The 20,298-nt window shown below is 44.5% G+C and overlaps 1 protein-coding gene across 5 annotated transcripts in view; it reads right to left on the minus strand.

The window, feature by feature from the left end:
• Window positions 1-20,298, minus strand: part of ARHGEF3 (Rho guanine nucleotide exchange factor 3) — a 306,099-nt gene that overhangs the window by 254,283 nt on the left and 31,518 nt on the right. For 4 of the 5 annotated variants that reach the window (XR_007149544.1, XM_047846363.1, XM_047846357.1 and 1 more), the window contains exon 2: window positions 14,615-14,707. Coding sequence is in view for 4 of the 5 variants with exons in the window: in XM_047846339.1 (XP_047702295.1) it covers window positions 14,615-14,707 (93 nt within the window). In the remaining variant the exon portion in view is untranslated. Of the gene's footprint in view, window positions 1-14,614; window positions 14,708-14,791; window positions 14,997-20,298 lie in introns of those variants that run through there. The other variant, XM_047846353.1, reaches the window with a different exon arrangement.

A 20,298-nucleotide genomic window follows, 5' to 3' on the forward strand; every position in this document is an offset into this window, starting at 1 on the left:
CTAAGGGAACTCAATGGGCTTGGGACATCACTGCTCCCATCAAGCTATGCCAGGATAGATGGGATTGATGATGGTCACACAGCAACAGCTCCACGACCTGCCTCACAACCCAGAACTGCTACAATCCCTACAACAACACAACCACAACCATAATAATAACAATCATAATAATAATAATAACAACAACAACAATAATGTCAAACATCTATTGAGCACTTAACCTGTGCCTGGCCAAGAATGAGGCCCTCTTTGTGGGTGATCTTAACCACAACAGCACTCTCTTCCAAAATTATACCACTTCCATCACCACCTGGACCTCCATATTCTAGAAGAAAACCAGAAACCAAGCTGATAAACAGTATAATTTTAATTAAAATAATCAGTGTGTATGCATATGCTTACGAATGCAAGAAAGAAATTTCCTGCAATATTCACTGATTAACAGTATTTAGTGGTGAGTGGTAGAATTACACCTGATTATTTTACTTCCTTTTTATATTTTTCTAAACTTCTCAAAGTTTTTACAATCAACACAAATTAATAGTTAATAATATAACAAAAATTAACCTTATAAAAGCAAAAATTTATAAAATTGGTCTTTTTAACTTACTACTTTTTAGCAAAAAATCTACCAAACAGTCTTAAATTATTAATTATCTAGACCAGAAGTTGACAAACTATGGCCTGCCTGTTTATGTAAATAAAGTTTTGTTGAAACACAGCCACATACGTTCATAAATGATGGAGCCTGCTTTTTGCTACACCTGTAGAGTTGAATAGCTGCGAGTAGGCACATGGAAACACTATACCCCTTTTCTAACCTGCCCTAAGATGGACCTCTTACTTCCTCACTTCAATTTCTCTTCATAACATGTCTCTGCTTGTTTTGCCACACAGCCCAAACTGGATATAGCAGGAAGCTAATGAAGCTGAAGCCCCTCCTTAGAACGGTACCCATATGGTCTTGTGTTTTTATAAAATTTGGAAAAGGATATTTTTAAACTCTTTTTCTTGAAGAAGCCCCCAGATTCTATGTTTCAGACTCCTCAAATGTGGATCCACCCCTACCCAAAGCCCCAGACATTTTACCACCCTTACTCCATTTTTAAGACCATAGTGTGTTTGGTGGTAAGAAAGGTCTTGTCCACCAACCCCCAAGGAGCTTTAGGCATGGTGAGCTCTTTTGATTTCCAATCCCCAGATAGCCAGCTCTCACAGACCGAGGCAGCTACCCATCAGTATACAGCTCCAGAGACCACAGGGAAGGGGGCCCACCTGGGCCCGTCCTCAGGATCCACCAGAAAGCTCAGAGCAGACCATCCAGATGGAGGACCCCTGATGGCACCACACCCATAAAAGGAAGAGAAGAACACACTGGTTCACACATACTGTCTCTTAGCCATTCGTTACCTCCATTGAAATCCTACCAGCCAATTTATGTATTTCATGATACAGAGCTTCTGTAATCATAATAGCATTTTCAAATGATAAGAGGCAGGTGGATGCTGTAAAACTGCTGTCTAAAAAGTCAAGTTGATCACGAGAACAAGAAAAAAAGGGATAAAATCACATAAGTGTGCACAAATATCTTGTTGTTTATTTAAACAACTTCTTCCAATTCAAACCATTATGGTGGGGCATTTATATCAATCCAGAGCCTACAGAGCCCAGCTGTCCAATCAAATGCCCATCCGCGCCTTAACTGTAGGTGGATACTGTCCTTCATTCTCTGGCTCTTGGTCCCTTCCTGGTCTATTCTTATCTTGTCTTTCCCCAGTGTGGGGGAGGGGGCATCTTTGTGGACGGCAGCTGGCGGTTTTGATAAGCAGGTGTCAGGAGTATGAAAATGACCTTGCTCATCAGCTGGTGGGAACCCAGCAGACAAGGGAGTCACTGTATCACTGTCTACTAGGTCCCAGCCCCCCAAAACAAGGCACTGTGAGGCCCAGGAGGAGGGAGAGAGGGAAGCTTTCTCACACACACACACACACACACACACACACACACACACACACACACAGTAGAGGGGGTGGGGGTTGACCAGACGAAAGAAAATCTGCATAATTTCACCCAGGAGAGGAAAAGCTTCCACTGAAGAGGAAAATTAAAACCTAACAATGAGGATGCATCGAGGTGTTTCCCAAACAGCAGAGATAGACAAAGAAAAACAAAGGAGATTGATCTTTAGGAAAATCAAAGGGAAAGTCTACATTCTCTGCAGCTCTGGCAAATGCAATTAGGAGAGAGTTGGCGGATGTGGAAGGAGAGGGATGTATATTCACCCAGCTGATTCCAGCATCCAGACAGCCAGGGCCGTGTCAATGGCCGTTACTGTACCAGCCACTGGAAGGGGTCCAACACACAGGACATGCTCGGGGGGGGGGGGGGGGGTGGAGAGAATGTCCCCTAACCCAGTTTCCAATTAAATGTGGGTTAACTGGCACTGTTCCTTACAGCTCAAGGGGCCAATTCAGAGCTGAAAGGAGCGTTTTTCAAAATAAAAAAGGCTGAGCCCGCCAAACTAGCACCTTTTATTTTCTCACATCCTTTCGGTTGCTCAGCCTGACCCACTGCTAGCTGAGTTGACTCCCTGGTCCTCAGAGAAGTGAGCCCTCCCCAGCACCACCAGCTCCCAACCCAGACACCCTCCCAGCACATGTGGGGTTGAACTCCATTCCGCTTTTCCCATGGAGTGGTCACTGCTGCCCAAGTATGAGTCGCCTGTGAAAGCCACACATTGTCCCCAACAGACAAAACGCTCAACCCAGGAGAGTGGTCCATTCACTCTTCTCTAAGAGCCGACCTCCTCCTGTAACTTCTAGAGGATGCTGCTGCCCAAACGGCCACTCTTCTCTTCCCGAAGCCCATCACTGACTCAAACGTGAGTAAAGAGCTTTCAGTGACACACCAGCACAAAGAAAGTGCAAACTGGAAACCAAGGCAAACTTCCAGCAACGGTTTTAAAGACCAAAGAGAAGTGTGGATATCAATTTGTTGGCAGTAATAATAAGTCACATTTATTACACACCAACTGAGGTACTAGGCTAAGGAAGTGTATTTTACTCGTTATCTCATTTAGTCCTCAGAGCTACCCTATAAGGTAGGTCCTATTATTAGCCTCACTTTACATTCAAGGAAACTATAGCCCAGAGAGGTTAAGTAATATACCCAAGGTCACACCACACAACAATCAGGATTTGAACCAAGGCAGTCCATCTCCAGAGCCTGTGTTCTTAAATACCATGCTATCATTATTACTAAACCGATTCAGAATTGTAAAATTATAGTCATGCTAACGTGTTCATATTTGGGGGGGGGGGTGTTGTGATTTTTCAGCTTACTTTTAGGTCACTTCTCACCCTCCCCCCAAGAGATGCTATAAACTGGCTTTTCAAATATAAAAATCACATGTACCAAACAATGTGATGAGTACGTGATACCTGTCATCTTATTTAAACCTCATGACCACCCTACAAGGTTGGTATTAATACGATCTCATCTATAGATAAAGACACTGAGGTTCAGGAAGATTAACAGCCTTACCCAAGGTTATAAAACAGAGCAGGGATTTGAACCCAAGAGTGCCTGTTACCAGCATGTACATTCTTTCTACTATATATATCATCTTTCACAGAGTTTCAAGATTTTCCAGGAAAAAAAAAAATCAAGAGTATCATGAAATGAGGGTGAGACCACAGTGGATGGCTGGACTATAGCCATGGACCATCTGGCCTTGAACCTGCAGCAGCCTGTGACCTTTGGCAAATCCCACCTCTCTTGAGGCCTCGGTTTCCTTGTCTGTGAAGGAGGAGCAAGAGAGCAAGGGGGCCTTCTAATACTCTAACTGGACAATGTGCATTCACGACCATGTAGAGCATGGGGGGGCTCTGTGCGTGTCCTCCATGGACAGTAACTTCCCTCTTCTCTCCCGACACAACTCCTCAGGACCAGGTTCCTAATTCTGTCCTTGAAAGCAGGCCAGTATAGCCAGGAGAGAGTTTTTAGGCACAGCCTGAGACCAGACAGTGGTGAGGAAGGGACAGGTCTTCTGGGAGGAGGCAGGGACTGGGGCAAAGCAGGGCGTCTGGGAAGAAGATAGTAAAGAGTGTTTGAACAAGTATTGACCCTTGATCTGAGGGGTAGGAACACAGGTAGAAACTCACCGAGCTTTGCCTTTAATTTGATACACACCGTACATAAAATAAAGCTTAAAAAATAAAAAAAAAATATTTGAAGAGATGACAAATCAGACCAGGCAAGATTCTGCCAAATTAAAACTTTGTTACTATACACACTCCACATAAAATACTTAACATCCCATCAAAGACACCCCTTTAAAATTGTCTACCTTCTAAGTTTGTCATAGAGAGGGGACGAAAATCACCAAGATGAATTATTATGTTCAGTGAGTGGGCCAGGGGTGAGAGCAGGCCCAGGGAAATCCTTCATTTAACAATCAAATCTCAAAGTGCCCAGCTAACACTTTTAACTCTACTCCTGTTTCTATGTGTAATTCAGTAGAACAAGTAAGGCCTAGAATTTCAGGTAGGGACTTAGAATCCTGGCTCTGTCACTGACTTGCTGGACCCTAGGGTTGGGTAAGGAATCACAGCCCCTTGTAGCCATCCCTCCTACCTGTGAAAAAGGACAGCAAAGACCACAAAAGAAAGGGGATCACTGGCCCCGATGGTACAAACATTGGGGGTTTCTGCCACTGTGCCTCTGATTGCCTGTCTGTGGGTAACTGCACTTGACTTTCCCATTGGGGGAACCACCTTTTCCCCCTCTCAGTCCATGGGTCCAGGTGAGGCTGATCTTATCCCCCCACCCTTGAGTTCCAGAGATAGCATGTGTCCCAGGTGGAACAAATATGAGTCTACTTGGGAAGTCCTATTGGAACAAGTGGGAATGATAAACTCTCCACAGCTGTGGGACAATATCAGCCTGTAGCTTCTGGGAAGTATCCTGTGAAGGGACCTTCCTGGGAATGAAGCCAATACAGAAGAAAGTGGAGCCAAGGGAAGTAAAGAGTGAAACCAAAACCTAATAACTCTGAGCCCCTGGATCCGGCCATGCCTGAAGCTACATACTGTTGGGCCACCCATTCATAGGAACCCCATATTCCCTTAATCCAGACTGAATTTTGTTTCTGTCACTTGCAACAATAACAAATCCTGACTGAATGGAACCACTGCATACAATCACAAGAACTCCTAGTTATAAGGGACACTGAAGGCCATCCATCCAGCAGTGCACATATTAACATTCAGTAGTGGTATATTGGCCTAATGAACTAATGATTTATTCATGACTCTAGTTTCTGACGTCTCAAACTGAAGTAAAGCTATTCTGTTGGCGTTACCCTAAACCACGGGAGAAACCACTGCATCTCCATGGGGCAATAATGCAAATTATGGCAAGTAGCTCAAAATACTTTTTTTTAAGTTGTTTATATATTTTGAGGGGGGTGGGGCAGAGAGAAAGGGAAAAGGAGAATCCCAACAGGCTGCCATACTGTTGGTGCAAAGTCCCACATGGAACTCGATCCCACAAACTGTGCGATCATAACCTGAGCTGAAACCAAGAGTCAGACACTTAACCAACCGAACCACCCAGGTGCCCTTTGACATACTTTTTTAATTAAAAGAGAGACAAAGCACAACCAGATGTGGCTCACTCCGGGAATGCAAGGATGGGTCAATATTAGGAAATATATCAGTACAATTTACCTCATTAACAGGACCAAAAGGAAAAACACATATGTCTTTTTAGATGTCAATCTTGTTAAATTTCAACATTTATTCCTGACTCTTTAACAAAATCTCTTAACAAAATAGGAACAGAGAGGAACTTTCTCAAGAAATATACAGCTCAAACTGAGAGCCAGCACTCCCACTGATGTCAGTATAAGGTAAAAAAATGACCTGAAATATAGTCATTGTTTAACATTATGCAGAAAGCATTTGCCAATCTAATTAGACCAATAAACAAACAAACAAAGCTTTACCAATTGGGAAGGAAGAAGAAGCAAAATACAATTAACTTGCAGAAGATGTGATTATGTGCCTGAAAAAATCCCTCCTCACACACACACAAAATAATAATAATAATATTAATAATAATAATATCTAAAAAACTATTAGAACCAATAGGACAATTTTACAATATTAGTCAACATTAATAAAATAAATTATTAACCAATAGCTTTCCTACATACAGAAAACAAAACAAAACCAAACAAGAAAAGTGATTTTTCTAAAACACATTCCTTCTTGTACTCCTGTTTCTGCTTCCTGTTTAGTTCCCAGCCCTTATAAAACCTAAACTAAACTACAAAACACTCCGGGGGTGGGGGCACCTGGGTGGCTCAATCGGTTAAGCAACCAACTTAGTCGTGATCTCACAGTCTGTGAGTTCGAGTCCCATGTCCGGCTCTGTGCTGACAGCTCAGAGCCTGAAGCCCGCTTCGGACTCTGTGTCTCCCTCTCTCTGCCCCTCCCCTGCGCTCGCTCTCTCTCTCTCTCTCTCTCTCTCTCTCAAAAATAAATAAACATTTAAAAAATTAAAAAAAAAAAACCACTCCAGGGAAGGGACCCTGTTAGATGTTATCCGGCTCCTGCCTGTCCTAGCCAGAGGTATATCCCTGAGTCCAGCACAGTGCCTGGCATTGAGCCTCCATCAATACCCATCCTTGAGGAAGACGCTGGCTGCTGCTTGGGCTACACACGGCACACACAACACCACACACAGGTGGGACAAAGCCACATTCGGCTACAGTCCCAGCAGTAATCTTTGGGGAAGCCTTACCCCGAGTTCTCATGCTCTCCTCCCACCTACAGAACACAAGCCTCAAGACTCTCCCTATCCACACCCTAGCAGAACTCCCAAACAAAACCAGCACCTCATAAATGTATCTTGATAATTCTTGATAATTTCCATTAAGGCTACACACCACCATCCGTGGCCTCCCCAGCTCTCCAAACCCAATTCACCACCCTTGTTGTTGAAAAGGTTGATTCATCTCCAGGGAAAGTGCCAGGCTCTTGCCTGGAAGGAATTTTCTATGGATTCCCCAGAAGGGAGATTGCTGCACCTGGTCTCCACCCAGCAAAGGCTCAGCATCAGGACGGGTGCTGCTTTTCACCCAAGATCCATCCTTCCACAGAGTGGGGGCTGGTTCAGCTTCCTCTGCCAAATGAGTGGGGGCCACAGACCAAAACTCTCAAAGACTCTCTTTTCCTACCTGCTGTGTTCCATGAATTGCATTTCTTGGAACACCACGGAGTGCTTTGCCCATTCAAATGCCCTCCAGTTTGAGTGTTTTTAGAGATTTTCCAAGTACTCACTATATGTTAGATCTTGCTAGGCCCTTCTTCATGCCCTTCTTGTGTTCTATTATTTATCTCTCCTTCTTTACTGTAAGCAAGGTCCACATCTGACTATATCCCCCCAGAATGCCTGATGGAGTGCTGAGCACATGAAAGATACTCAAATAATCGCTGGCTGGTTTCTTTGACAAATCAACATATGTTAGGGATAGTCATAGGAAAGCAACAACACAGAACTTAAGGTTCAGGAGCCTGAGTCTTGTCTTGGCTCTTCCATCCCTTGCTAGAGGACTACAGTCCAGCCCCTGACTTCTCAAAATCTCAGTTCCTCATCTGTCAAATAACATCGTCTCCCTCAAGGGGTCTTCATGTGTCTCAAATAATATCACATGCACTCACTAAATTACTTTAGCAAAACCAAGTAAGCTGTCTGCGGGATTATGCCAATGAATGGAATAAGGGGCCTATTCTGTTTTCACATTTGTTCAACAAATGTTTACATCCCAGGCACTGCCAGGAGAAGTCAGTGAGAAGAAGACACACAGACCCCATCTGCCCTCCTGGGGCTTATAGTTGTTTTATTTTTTTTTTTTTAACGTTTATTCATTTTTTGATATAGAGAGACAGAGCGTGAGCAGGGGAGGGGCAGAGAGAAAGGGAGATGCAAAATCTGAAGCAGGCTCCAGGCTCTGAACTGATAACACAGAGCCTGAAGCAGGGCTAGAACTCAGGGACTGTGAGATCATGACCTGAGCTGAAGTCAGATGCTTAACCAACTGAGCCACCCAGGGACCCCATGGGGCTTATAGTTGTTTTAAACAACATGCTGAAAATTTTAGGCTTGAAAGGAAACTCACCAACCAACCTCTTTCTTTTAAGCCAGAGAAGAATCTGAAAAGCAAAGAGACACCCCCAAGGTCACAGAGCCAGGAAGAGAGCAGTGCTTGCACGTTTTTTTAACTTGCATCTAGGGCTTTTTACATGGGAGGGAGAGTTTCTGCTTGAATGAAAACCTTTTTGAAGATGCCTGAGCCTCCTGCTTACCCTCAACTCACTCGCCAGGAGGCATATAATAGGGGTTGGAAGATTTGTTCTACCTTTTGCCTACTATACTATTATAAAGTTCCTAACGGAGGGGAGCCTGGGTGGCTCAGTCGGTTCAGTGCCTGACTTGGTTCATGTCATGATCTCGCCGTTTGGTTCATGGGTTCAAGCCCTGCACTGGGCTCTCTGCTGTCAGTTTAGAGTCTGCTTCAGATCCTCTGTCCCCTCTCTCTGCCCCTCCCCCCCCCCCAGCCTGTGCACACACACCCTCTCTCTCTCTCTCGAAAACTAAACATTAAAAAAAAAAAAAAACTAAAGTTCCTAATGGAAAAAAAAAAGTGCTATACCATTCAAAATCCAACATCTGTGTTCTTGGGTACTTTGCCTTTCTGTCCTATGCACATCGCTGAAGCTCTGGGAGGAAACTTCAAGATTTCCCAACCCAGCACATCTCCAGTGTGACCTATGCAACAGCAGATGAGGAAGGCTACACACTCTACCCTCTCCTGAGAGGCCCCTCCATGCACACTAGCTCTGTTGGGTCCTGCGAGAAAGGCCACATTTATCTGAGCTTAAGTCAGCAATACCCAAATAAAGTTTGGCAGCAAGCCCCATTGTTCCCTGCAAAGCCTACTGATGCTTGGAAGAAATAATATTCTAATGAGGAGACTATAGGTTACTGATGGGACCTCTAAGAAGACAACTTGGGGAGGTAAAGTACCTTGCCCAAGGTTACCGGGCTTCTGAGTCCAAGAGATAAGGCTAGAACCTCAGGTCAGGAGAAATTATACCCTCCCTTTTGCTGGGTTTCTAGCTTCTCAAGGTCAGCAGCTGAATTTCTAGAGGAAGTACAGCAGGGCCCCACACAGCCCTGTGGGCAGTGGACAAAGAACTAATAAAAATCAGCGACTGAAACAGCTCCAGCCTAAGGACAAGATGCACGCTGATAAGGGATCAAGAGAACAACTAACAACAGGCAGCAGCACTAAGCTGTCTACAGGTGAGGGCTCTTGAGCATGCGACAAATCAGTTACCTCCAGCATGAAACAGAACACCACTCTGGGGCAAATCTCAGTGTTGGATTCAGCCCTTCATGTCTAAAAATTACTAATCACCATCTAAAAACTACTGTTTTCTATCCAGTTCAGTCAACTGAAGCTGCTCCCTGTGCACTGGACCCTGAGCCAGGTGTGGGTGTCCCTGCACCAGATGAGGCCAGCCTTCCAGGAGAGTAAAGTCTAGCAGAGCTGGCAAAAAGGAGGTGCTCAAGACACTAAAATAAAGGAGTGAGCCAGAGAGGATCTTTATTTTCATAAAGAGACATGCATTTGTCTAATCTGAGAGTGAAAGGCCTTAATAATTCCTTATCTGAGCATTTTCCCATAGAGCAACATCCCAAAGGGATGTTGACTGACTGAATAAATGAATGAATGAGTGAATGGATGAATGAGCAAATGAATGAACTTAAACCTCTCCATTTCTCCAGCATGGGTTAAGTGCCATCCACCCACCCATTTCCCCACAGGTCCATTTATAGGATAGATTTACAAGAAGAGTAAGGACTTCTCCCCTCAAAATTTTCCTCTTTGAACATCAGAAATTCCACCTGCCTAACTCCACTGCTGCACAGCTGAGGAAACTGAGGCACAGTCACTGATGGCAGCAGAAAACTGAACTCTCCAGGGGCTTAATCTTCTAGAAATCCTGTGTTCTAGTGAGTTAGCAGCTAGAGCTAGACGTAGTGACTCACGGTTGCTCAGTCAATAAAGGCTGTGAGATGAGGTCTCCTCAAAAAAGTCACTAGACGAAAAAGACAGAATGGCCACAAAGCTCAGGAGCAAAAACTGTGTCCCCGCAGAAGGAAGTGTGGTCTGTAGGCAGGGCCTGGAGCCACTCTCCTCGGAAAAGTGGGGGTGGCCCCAGGTGAGCTGAAGTCCTTCTCTCTGGCTGCCTTTGTCACAGCACCTCACCTCAGGGACCCAGGGTCTACCCCTTGTCACTATTCCACCCCATAACTCATCAGTCCAGAAATACTAGTGGGCACCTACTGTGTGCCACACATTGGGTAAATGATAGGGGAGATTTGGTCCTATGGAATTCACAGTCCAATAGGTAAGGCAGACACTAAAAAGATGAACACATTTAGGATGAGAAATAGTGTCGACTGGTTATCATTTCTAAAATGTCAAGCCCCACGTTGGGTTCTGTGCTGACAGCTCAGAGCCTGGGACCTGCTTCAGATTCTGTGTCTCCCTCTCTCTCTGCCCCTCCCCCGTGCGCTCATGCTCTCGCTCTCTCTCTCTCTCTCTCTCTCTCTCTCAGAACAATAAACATTAGAAAGAAATTAAAAAAAAATAAACAACAAAAATGAAAACAGTCACCTTTATTAGGTGCTTACTATATGTTAGGTGCTTTACTATAATTAACTCAGGACATGTCCCAGCAAACCAGTGCAGGAGACACTATTATCCCCACTGACCAATGAAGAATCACTTTTCTACTTAACCATTGCTTATCATGTGTGTGACTACCTCCTGCCCGCCACTCCCCGCCCCCAACTCTGAATTCTCTAACAACTCGTCTTACCTATCTTTTTGTCTCAGGTACACAGGTAGTATTCAATAAATGCCCACTGAACGAATAATCGAATGATCAATGGGCAAGTTTCCTTCAAGGCATTATCTGCTAATAAGCTCAATTTTTGGAACAAGTGTGATCAGTGTTCTAATAGTGACATGAGAGGTAGCTGTGATGTACAAAGAGCCAGAGCCAGAGCCAGACCCTAAGACCTGAGACAGAGGCTTGTCTGTGTGAACTTGAACAATAACATCATCACCCTAGGCCTGATGGCTTAAAACTGTTGATGAAGAAGCAAGAAATGGTAATAAGGAGCCGAGAATCTTCCAGGTCTAAATTTGCTGGTCTCTGAAACATAATGGGAGGAGGGCCTCAGGAAGCCGTCTGGAATTGCATACTGCCTGCTTTTAGAATGAGATCTAAAGTTACAATTTTATTTACGTATTTAGTTTTTAATGTTTATTTTTGAGAGAGAGAGAGAGAGAGAGAGAGAGAGAGTGTGTGTGTGTGTGTGTGTGTGTGTGTGTGTGTGTGAGAACAGGGGAGGAGCAGAAGAAGAGAGGGAAACACAGAACCCAAAGCAGGCTCCAGGCTCTGAGCTGTCAGCACAGAGCCCGATAAGGGGCTCCAATTCACAAACTGCAAGATCATGACCTGAGCCGAAGTTGGATGCTTAACCAACTGAGCCACCCAGGCGCCCCTAAGATTACAATTTTAGAGTAGGGTGACTGATCAGGTCTGTGGGGGTGAGTGACACATCTCCCTCCATAGCTCAGTGGGTGTATTTATCCTAATAAAGCAGATTTACCCCCATGATAAATATGCTCAACCTGCTGTTAAAACAAAAAAACAAAAAACAAGCCCAGGTGCCTAGCTGGCTCAGTCAGAGGAGTGTGCAACTCTTGATCTCCGGATCATGAGTTCAAGCCCCATGTTGGGGATAGAGAGGACTTAAATAAATAAATAAACTTAATAATAATAATAATAATAATAATAATAATAAAAACAAGCCCAAATTGAAGTCATTTCCCCCCACACCAGCAAACCAAGACTTCATTAGAGTTTCAACCTATCCCAGGAATGTGACCTTTTTACAAGTCAACCTGAAAATTTTCTAAGCAGCATTAGTCAGGTTATCTGCAAGGTTAAAACCCTGCTGTTCCCTCCCTACCCTAAAAAGGTGTCTTGGCCTGAAACAATCTTTCTTTTGCTAATAATTTCCTTGCCCCACCCTCCTTCCTATAAAAATTTTCCATTCTGTACACCTCGTCCAAGCTCCTTTCTACTTGGTATGTGAGATACTGCCCAGTTCATGAATCACATAATAAAAGCCAATTCGATCTTCAAATTTACTTGGTTGAATTCTGTTTTCTCACCCTGGAAAACCCCTTTCCAGAGAAGCATTTTGGACAAACTCAGGTGAGGCTGCCACCCCCAACGATATCCCAGAGCAAAGGGGCTAGTTAGTGATCTGAAGGAGCCTGTGCTCACATACCAGCTGGAGACAAAACCCAAAACCAAACTCTCAGCTCCCATCTCTCCTCCAGGAAGACCATGGATGCAGAGTAGCAACCAAGGCAACTGCAAACATGGGCCTGATGGCCCCACAGCTACGTCCTCGAGGAGAAGTTAACATGGGTCTGTTTGCCATCGCAAGTGAGGGCAATGCTAGGAGCTGGGGCTCCGTGGCAAGGTAGTTTTTGTGGTTTGGGTTGGTTTTGAATGAATTTTTGTCTTAATGTTGCCTAGTGGCCACAATGAAGGTAATAACACAACTTCCTATCTTACGGGGCCATGTGAGAATTAAATGAGCTATGTCAGCCCAGTGACCCACACAGAGCCTGACACATACCATAAACTCAGATGGTTGCCAATGATGATGGTGGTGACAGTGGGCGGTGGAAGGAGCCACCTGAAGTAGGAAAATCCAACCAAAGTCTCTTCAAAACCAGGAGTCAAAAGAGAAGCAGGTAATCCTGATACACTCCCCTGGAGAAGCATGCTTAGATACTTTTCAGAAGGGAAAACGAAGTGGTGCCCTCTTCTGGATGGGATCAGGGCTGCCCAGATGTCCTGGGCCTCAGGAGAGGTCACGAGACCCCTGTGAGTATAGGCTCTCCATGTGCCATTGGGAGATGAAATAGGTAACAGAGAGACCCAAGGAGATGAACTTCCCCAGAGAAGGGAGAGGAAATGACAACTATGGAGAGATACCATTGTTCACTCAACATACCAGCAAAAATAAAGGAGCATGAAGAGCTGAGGGGCAGTGGGAGGGCAGGCAAACAGGAAATCTGGCACCCTATTGACAAACGGTCTTTAGAGAATGACTTGGAAATCTTTAGTAAGATCTTAAATGTACACACAGGATGGCACGACAACTCCACTCCTCGGTAACCTCCTAAGAGAACTATCCACGCCTTTGTGCAGGAAGCACACACCAGAAAGTGCCCCCCAACACTGATATAAGGGCAAACAATGGGACCCACCTACCCACCACTCACAGGAACATGGCTCAATAAACAGTGGATTCTTATATCACGAATACACTATTCATTTTGTGATAGACAAAAACAAGGTAGGGGCACCTGGGTAGCTCAGTCAGTTGAGCATCCAACTCTTGATTTCAGCTCAGGCCATGATGTCACAGTGGTGGGATCAAGCCCCGTGTTGGGCTCTGTAGTGAGCGTGGAGCTCACTTGGGGTTCTCTCTCTCCTTTTCTCTCTGCCCTTCCCCTGCTTGTGCATGTGTGCGCACTCTCTCAAAAAACCAAAAACAAAAACAAAAAACAAAGTAGATTCTCATACACAGTCTTGAAAACATTTTAAGGCATATTATTGAATTTTTAAAAAACGTTACAAAATAGACCAACATGCATAGCATGACAACCTATATCAGAAAGAAAGAAAGAAAGAAAGAAAGAAAGAAAGAAAGAAAGAAAGGAAGGAAGGAAGGAGGAAGGAAGGAAGGAAGGAAGGAAGGAAGGAAGGAAGGAAGGAAGAAAAGGAAGAAAAGGAAGAAAGAAAAGAAAAAAGGAAGGAAGGAAAGAATGACTTTTTCTATGTATATAAGCACCTAGAAAAAGTTCTGGAAGGAAATGTACAAAAGGAGGTCACAGTAGTTACTTCTGGGAAAGGCAGGTGTGGGATGGGGAGGCTGGCAATGAAACCAGGCAGGGTGTGTCACCTATTTTTAACTAAGAAAAAATGTATCTATGCATCTCTTGGGCATTAAAATAAAATTAAATGAATACATTTATTTTTTAAGGAGAAAAAGAGGAGGGAGAGAGAGAGAAAGACATAGCTGCCAAGAGCTAAGGGGCTGTCTTTGCCTCCCTCCAGGACTGGCCACCCACACATACAGACACAGCTCATCTGAGCAAGTGTCCATAGTTCTCAGAATCCAGTATTTAATTCTATACCTCATTAGTTCTATTTATACCAACTCTTCCTTCTGATTCTTAGAAAAATTCCCTCATACTTAACAAAGGTATCCTCCTCTGGTGTCAGAAATTGGAGATATGAAAAGGGGACACATGAAATTCTGCTATCTCCAATTCTTGATGGCCTCCACTGACTTATATAGACTTAGATGAAAGCCTACATTGCATTTAATTGGTGCCTGTGAGAATTTTTTAAATCTTAATTTTTAAAGATACTTTTACCTTTCTTTGTTTTCTTCCATCCCTCTGAAGACGCACTGATTCATTACTGTGGAACTGTCCATAGACACAGCATGGCCAGGCCAGGTCTTCTTTCTGAAAAAAAACAAAACAACCCAATGTTTAGAACCTGGACATATTTCTGTTATAAATGCACAGAGAGTTGCATTAAATACATACAAGGGGGATATGTCAAAGGCTGCCCAGTATCCATTAAAATCCATTCTCCCTTTCTTCCATAGTTATTTGAGTTTTATCAGGGACTACATTTCCCAGCATCCTTGCAGGTAGGTGTGGCACTGAGTTCCCAATTCCATTGAGTTCCCAATGGAATCAGAGAGGAAAGGTGCCATTTCCCCATATAGGTCTTAAGACATGAGCATGCCTTATCCACCCTTCCCACTGGCTCCCACTGGCTCCCACTGGCTAACTCAGCTCTGATTGTGCACATGATGACCATGCATTTGGAAATAATGGAGTGACAAGACAGAAGGCACCTAGGCCTATGATTGACTGCATGGAGCACGGTCAGCCTCTCACCTTCTAACTACTACCTTAGTGAGAAATTTCTTTTTTTTTTTTTTACATCATTGTTTTATTTGATTCTATTTTTATGGCTAGTTAATGCTCATCCCAGTTGGCACTGAGTATTCCCTTTGGGGCCCTTCTGAGGGTGGGTTTGGTTATTTGGAGCTTACAACATGTTATGTCTATGGAGACAGGTGCTGCCAGACTATTTTGGTCACAATTTTGGTAAAACCACATGCAATTTAAGTAGTACTTAGTGTTAGATGGATGAAGAGATATTAATGAGCATGTAATACCTTCTAGTGTGAAGTCTGTCAAGAGCAGAGCATGTGGCCAGAATTAGGAACACTGGGATCCACAAGTGTGAGTTGTGAGCTTTGCTTCACAAAATGATGACTTGGAGTGGTAAAATATCCCAATGAACATGATAACCACATTTAAGGATTCAAGTCTATGTCCTTGGAAGCAACAGAAACTAAGAGAGACACAGGGATGAGACAGAGAGAGAACATTCCGATGGGTGGAGGATTCTGCCCACTCACTCTTCCACACCCTGAGCATGGCCCCAGGTGAGTCTGAGAGAGGACACTGAGGTTCCATCTCCAGCCTCAGGTACTGCATTCCTCGCCACGCAGGGGGAGTGGGTTTTGCATTAAGGCATATTCTCATTCTTCAGCATGGACCTGAACACAAACCTACTGCTTCATTTGGTGTCAGCCAAAGAAAGAAATGGTCATTAGTTCCAACACTAGAAGGACTCGCTGTGCACACCACATTGAAAGATGGCATACCGGTCTCCAACCTTGTGCTTCCTAGGGTTCAAGGTAATTTGGACATTTGTGATCTTCTGTGATCTTCCATGCTGATGCATCAGCTGTTTTGACTCTTGAGCAACAAATCTGCTTGGCCAAATCTCCCACCCAGCCTCCTCCATCTGCCACACCATGAGTCTGGCCTTTTCCCAGATCAAAGCACCATTAGTGGGGAGCCTAGCTGGCTCAGTCGGTGGAACGTGTAACTCTTGATCTCAGGGTTACAAGTGTGAGCCTCACACTGGGTGTAGAGATTACTTAAAAATAAAATCTTGAAGGAAAAAAAAAGCCCTATTAGGATAAAAACTCTCAGATCCAGGTGAGCAGGACCAGATACCTTGGACTCTGGCACCCCAAGGCATTGGAAAGAGTCAGTGTGGGGGGAAAGCCACAGTCTCCAATGCTGCTCTTTTATGTAACTTACAAAGAGCACACCATGAGATATTTTTAGCATCTGGATCCCTGTCTGGGACCACTGCTCTGGCTTCCATCAGAGCTAACTTCATCAGCTAAGGCATGTGCATTACATAGGGGCCTGGAATAAGGCAAGAGGGAAGATGTGGATCCTGGAATGAGGAGAGATGGAAGGGTAGTGAGACATAGGCTCAGAGACTCAGAGGGGCCACCACATCCCCACAATCCCCACCATGAAGGGAGAGGGAAGAAAGCAAGAATGCCACACCAGGGTTGCCTCTGCCGCTGTGAACACCTCGGTCCACCTCAGTTCAGCCTGGAAGCCACGTCTACTCAGTGTACATGCCATTCCACAGCCCAGTAAGTGCTGCAAGGGGGGTTAACACCTACATCCTCAAATTATGCCAACTCTCCTCAAAGCCACGTTTCCCAAGCAGCTGTGAGAGGTCAGAGCCTGCCTTCAAAGGGACCACGAGCTAGCTCTGGGTCAGAGTTTCAGGTTTTCCCTCCTGGTATTGGAGAAAGCATTCTGTAGACAACCACTGATAAACCATCACCCTTCTGTCTGTGGCTAAGGGCAGAGATTGGGAGCACCTGACTGTACCCTAGCACTGAGGGGTGTCCAAGGCCAGGCACTGTCTTGAATTATTTCATCAATTTCTCATATCAGCCCTAGGAGGCAGATACTGCCTCACTTAACAAATCAGAGACTGGGCACAAAGAAATTAAGATTTGGCCAAATGCCATACAAACAGCAAATAAAACTGAGACTTGAACCAAGCATTTGATCTGGGAGCCTGTGCCGCTAATCAGTGTATTATAATGTGCATGATAAAGCTCATTAATGGCTGAATGAATGAATGAGCAAATGATGAATGAATAGTTTCAAAAGCAGTTTCAAAAAGGTGGGGGGGGCGGGTATTGTGGGAGACGGTGTCTCTATAAAGCCCTAGAAGGGTGGACCATGAGCCTGACACCCCCCATCCTGGATGCCAACTAAGTGTGTGATAGTCTCAGACCCCCACCCCCCCAAGACAGCCACTTAACCCCGTTAACACTCTGAATCCAGGGTTGCCAACTTCTATAAAAGAAATTTATATGCTTAATACCACCATCCCTAATAACTACAGCTACCTGTGATTCAGCACCTGTGTGCAGGCAGTAAACTCAGGGCTCAAACACAGAGTCTTCTCATCCATCCATGGCCCCACAGGGTAGGTAGGACCATGCCCATTTTATAGATGGCAAAACTGGAGCTCTGAGAGGTTGTGGCCTAAAGTCACAGGGCTTACAATGAAGGCAGTTTTCAAATCTGAGCAGTTGGCTGAACAGCACAGGCTTTCTGCCTCTACATGACACTCCCCACTCAGCTTGGTTAATCAAAAAGTTACAAAGATAAGTGGTGTCCTAACTCTTAAGCTAGAAAGCTCTGTATTTTTTAAAAAAGATATTAGTTTTAAGTAATCTCTACACCCAACATGGGGCTCAAACTCATGACCCCGAGATCAAGAGTCGCATGCTCTTCTGAGCCAGCCTGGAAAGTTCTATATTCGCCTAAAGTTATTCAGTATTTCCCATCCAAGTCACTTCCACGGGAGATGAATTCTACTTCTTCCCAGCTAGAAACTCAGGCACTTGCCACTTCCTCATCCCTCTCCTCAGCTATCTGGAGCAGCACTGACCAGCACCAACCTCCTGCAAGCCCAACTGTATCCCTGGGACACCGAGCCCCGCTAATTTTTCACTGAAAAACCTCTCTCCTCAGGAGGCACTAAGTGTTGGTGAGGATTGAAAGCAACCAGAGCTCTCACTCTTGCTGTTGGTAGGAGCATAAATGGGTCCAACCACTTTTGAGGACTGCGGCAATCCTTGCATTTCCTCCTAGGTACATATGTGCACCAAGAGGTTTTCTAGAATGTTCTCAGTAGCATTATGTATAACAACCCTCTATTAGTTTCCTATTGCTGTTGTAACAAATTACCACAAACTTAGTGGCATAGAACAACACAGATTTATCATCTTATAGTTCTGGAGGTAAGAAAAATGGGTCTAAAGTGAGTCAGCAGGGCTGTATTCCTTCTGGAAGCTCTAGAGGACAATCCATTCCTTGCCTTTTCCAGCTTCTGGAAACCACCCGCATTCCTCAGCTCATGGCCCCTTCCTCCATTTCAGAGACAGCAATGTAGTATCTTCAAATCTCTTCTCTCACCTCTGCTTCCACTTTCACGTCTCATTCTCTGAAGTGGACTTTCCTGCTTCCCTCTTGTAAGGATCCTTGTTACAATGGTCCCACCCAAATGATTCAGGATCATCCCTATGTCATGACCCTTGACTTACATTTGCTAGGTCCCTTGCCATGTAGGGTAACTCAGTCTCAGGTATTACCAGTGAATAGTACCTATGACCAGGGATTAGGTCATGGACATCTTTCAAGGGGCCTACCTCAAGCCCCAAACCAGAAGCGACACCCGTGCTCCTCATCAGTAGAATGAATGAAATAAATGGTGGTAATTCGCAGCAATGAGAACAGATGAGCTACAACTATTTGTAGCAACAAGGATGGCTCTTCACGAGAAGATTCTGAGCCAAAGACACCAAACACAAGAATGTCTGCCATATGAGTCTGTCTGCAGAAATCCCAGAACCAGGTAAATCTATCCCATGCTGTCAGAAGTCAGGATGGTGGTTGTAGTGGGGGAGGAGTGGCTGGAAGGGAGTATGAGGAGGCTTTTGGGGTGCTGGCAAAGGTTGTTTCTTAACCTAGGTGCTGCTTACACACGTGTGTTCAGTTTGTGAAAATCCATCAAGCTACAGTTATGATCTATGATCTATGCCCTTTTTTGCTGGCATGTTATGCTTTAATAACAAGTTTTGAGAATTTTATAACAACTAATTGTGCCTATTTAAAGTTTCCCCCCACCCTACCCAAGTTCTCAGTAAACCTCTCCACAAATAAGGTTGCTGCAAGTTTGGTTTTCTATCAATTAACATAGCGATGCACCCTACAATTTGCATCCTACAATTTCAGGTCAATAGTTATGAAAATACAATAAAGACATTTATAACTAAGAAAGAGGAGGAGGAAAAGAAACTAGCTTCTCTGCCTCTCTCACCCCATTTCCACTCCACAGGAACATGTCAAATTTTACCTCTGAATGAAGTAGATCCCAGCTGGCCCCCTAAACACTCCCTACCCTGACAATTGCTGCCCACCAGACTGGCTGGAATGTTGCCCTGCCACCTGCCACATGCTCCTTTCTCTGTCTCTCCTCACTCCTTCACCCATGTGACATGACCACGGGAAGCCCCATCTCCTCCTAGGAGCTCCCCCCAGCTTCTGTAGGACTTGTAATACAAACCACACCATTTGGACTTAATTGCTATTGCCATAAACTAACTGTTAATAGGACCAAGTGCCTTAATCTAATCTCCCCCCAAAAGACTGCAAACTCAAGAGAAATCAGGTCTTGTCCATTCAATTTTTGTTGTATGTGAACTTCTTATGCTAACTAAGAACTACTACCAATATTAACAGCCTTTATTGAGCACCTACTTCACATCACGTTCAGTGCTCCTAATGCATCATTTCCTCTTCTCCCAGCCAGGGAAGTGGGTGCTATCAGTATCCCTCTTTTGAATAAGAGGAAACTGAGGCACAGAAAGACTAGTTAACTTGCTAAACGTCCCAAAGCTCATCACAGGAAGGATGGGATTTGAATCCACACAATCTGATTCCAGAGCCCATGCTTTTGACCCAGACCCTACTCTGCTTCCCTAATGCCCAACCCAAAGCCAGGGTTAGGCATATTATTGGTGTTTAATAAACACCACTATGACATATTTGACCACACACACACACACACACACACACACACACACACACACACACATTAAGGGGGGAAAAAAAAACCCTCCCTAGGACACAAATAACAA

Source organism: Prionailurus viverrinus, chromosome A2 (genome assembly GCF_022837055.1).
Source record: "Prionailurus viverrinus isolate Anna chromosome A2, UM_Priviv_1.0, whole genome shotgun sequence".
NCBI lineage: Eukaryota > Metazoa > Chordata > Mammalia > Carnivora > Felidae > Prionailurus > Prionailurus viverrinus.